The following is a 2,581-nucleotide window of genomic DNA, read 5'->3' on the forward strand; positions in this document are numbered from 1 at the left end:
CAGAATCAGTACATTCATTGGGTGAGATAGATAACCTACTTACCTTCTGCACCTGATCATGATGCAGCTCGGTGAAGTAGTACGCCACTAAGTGCGAGGCGATCATGGCTACTCTTCTCGTCTTCTTCCTTTTTTAAGCGCCTTTTCTTCAACTTGCTTCCGAGTGGCTTCGCTCCCAACTTATGTCCGTCGTGCCGTGTCCTGAAGCTGTACGACCGTCTCCCCTCCTAACCGGTATGATGTCAGCACTTGGCCCGAGCCTCCCACTTCCCCGTGGAAACGTCCCACGCGTAACCCGAGTCGGTCTGACGTCAACGCCGCGCTCGCCGCCTATTGGCGCGAGGAAAGGTGTGCCCGCTTCGCTGCAAGCGTGCACCTGTCCGGGCCTAAATAAGAGCTGATGTTTAAAAAAAGCGATGAAACGTTTGAGCTCTGAGTAGCTCCTAAAATAGTTCCTGTTTCGACACGTAAACAGTAAATATGCACAGATTGCTTAAGACACACTGGTCAAACAACATGGCGCTGCTGGCCTTCAATAGGCTTGGGTCCGTTAGTAACGCTTGTATTTTAAAATAGTAGTGGTCTTGGTGGTCTTGGTGAGATATTGCCAATAAAGTACGTGGCTGTTTACATGATGATAAATTAAATCCCAAATGTGTGCATGTTTATCAGTGTAAGAGCAGGCTAGTGACTAGCAATCAGAAGGTTGCCAATGTTGGGCCCCTGAGCAAGACCCTTAACCCTCAATTGTAAAATGTAGATGAGCAGGCTGTCTGTGCGCCATGGGACAAAAACTGAGGTTGTTTGGCACCAGTGCTTTTGAATCCTGGGTACCCACAATGCCCACATGCATTCCTGTTCTACGATATATATTAAATAAACACAAACGGAAAGTGAATAAAATTGAAACTGAAAATTACTGATTTAAACAATAAAACTACTGTTATATTGGGTACAAGAGTCTCCACACTTGTGGAAAAGAGAGATGTTACCACCCACTCTAGGTTATGTTGTTCGTTGCCATTACAATACTAAAAACATCTGAATAAGATCAATACTGTTCCAGCCCCTACAGAACATGTGACCAAATATGCTAACTTTCCCCAATTTCCTAGAATTCCTTCTCTAAACGTGGTATGCCTATATATAAAATCTGATTATGTCAAGATTTATCCGCAAGTTCTTCTACAGTCCTGAACTGTGGTTGAGCGTGTGCTCTGACACATTGCATGTCCTTGCTTCAGTTCATCTTTTGAGTTTTTCTTCATTTTCCTGTGTTTGTTAACCCTTGCTTTCATTTTTAGAGGCTTTTTCTGCAACTGATGAGATTCCTACTTCACATATTCAGTTGAATTGCCTCTTTCCTCCTTTATAATTGCAACATAGTTCAAGTGTCCTGTAAGTTCAGTCTCCCCCAGAGGTCATGTAAGGTCATCAGGGAGTTGAATACGATGAAATGTCTTTGGAGCAAAAGAAAAAAAAACAAAAAAACAATTCAATTGTATGCCAAACATTAGCAGCTAATTGTAAAGTCACATGGTTTCCCTACTGTCTACATGATCATTCCTGAGAGAATGACTTCAATTCCACAAACCAAATAACATAAGCCTGAGTTGTGATGTATTCACAGCTTGGGTGCAGGTTACATGTACTGACACTGCTGGTCCTGCTGTGATATCTCCAGGCTTCACAAACATGTATATGAAAGTACACAAGACACAGAGGCAGAAACCAGAGGTTTGTCATTTCATTAGCCCTTGTGGGAAAGGTCACTGTTAGACAAAAAAAATCAATCATATGCCCTTCCTGTGTGAGGGCCTCTGGGACCATTTTCCAGATCAAACTGCATTTTAATCATGAGTGGATATCCGCAGAGATTTTGGTGCTGATAGTTATATCTTTTTTCCATTCTAGAATTTCTACCCGAATGTCCAGATTGAGTTACAAAGTGTGCCAAAGAGAATGTAGAAAAGAGAAGGATGGGGGTGTTATCACAACCCTGGCTACCTCATTATACCTTCTGCTGCAACAGCCAATCAGCATTCATTCTAATTATCACCTACACACTTATTACCAGTTCATGGTCTCATTAAGCTGCTCTTTTGTCTGGTGGTCAGAAATCACATTTACTTACTGTCATACCTAGGTTTGAGTCATGGGTAGGGTGTGTGTGTATATATATATATATATATATATATATATATATATATATATATATATATCCATCTCCATCTCCATAATTGAGTAATGGCAGCATACTCCAGTAAGTTACACAAGGTTTCTAGAGAAACAGGACGTTTGGACAGATGTCCTTCACCAGCTGTGCTTGTGTGCCTGTTTGTCTTCTTCTTTTTTGTTCCCCATTACAGGGTCAAAGCTAAAAATGGACCAGCTCCTTACCATACATGATGGCAATGGTCAAAGCCCGATCCGTATTTCGAGTACTTTGACCCTTGAGTATGGCTCGGCTTGAAATGCCATGCTTCAAGTCTCATGGAAGACAAGCATGGAGACTAATCTCTGTTCTGGTTCCCAGATGGTGCAACGAACGTCCACTTGCTGTCCAGACAGCAGAGTCCCT

The 2,581-nt window shown here is 42.3% G+C and overlaps 1 protein-coding gene across 1 annotated transcript in view; it reads right to left on the reverse strand.

The window, feature by feature from the left end:
• The window catches only part of hk2 (hexokinase 2), a 34,422-nt gene extending 33,916 nt beyond the window's left edge, over positions 1-506 (reverse strand). Inside the window, exon 1 of the mRNA XM_035529712.1 lies at positions 44-506. Within this exon, the coding sequence (XP_035385605.1) occupies positions 44-106 (63 nt within the window). The 5' untranslated portion in view covers positions 107-506. The remainder of the gene's footprint in view (positions 1-43) is intronic.
• Between the last annotated feature and the right edge of the window lie 2,075 nt (positions 507-2,581).

The sequence above is a fragment of the Electrophorus electricus genome, chromosome 9 (assembly GCF_013358815.1).
Source record: "Electrophorus electricus isolate fEleEle1 chromosome 9, fEleEle1.pri, whole genome shotgun sequence".
In the NCBI taxonomy this organism is placed as follows: domain Eukaryota; kingdom Metazoa; phylum Chordata; class Actinopteri; order Gymnotiformes; family Gymnotidae; genus Electrophorus; species Electrophorus electricus.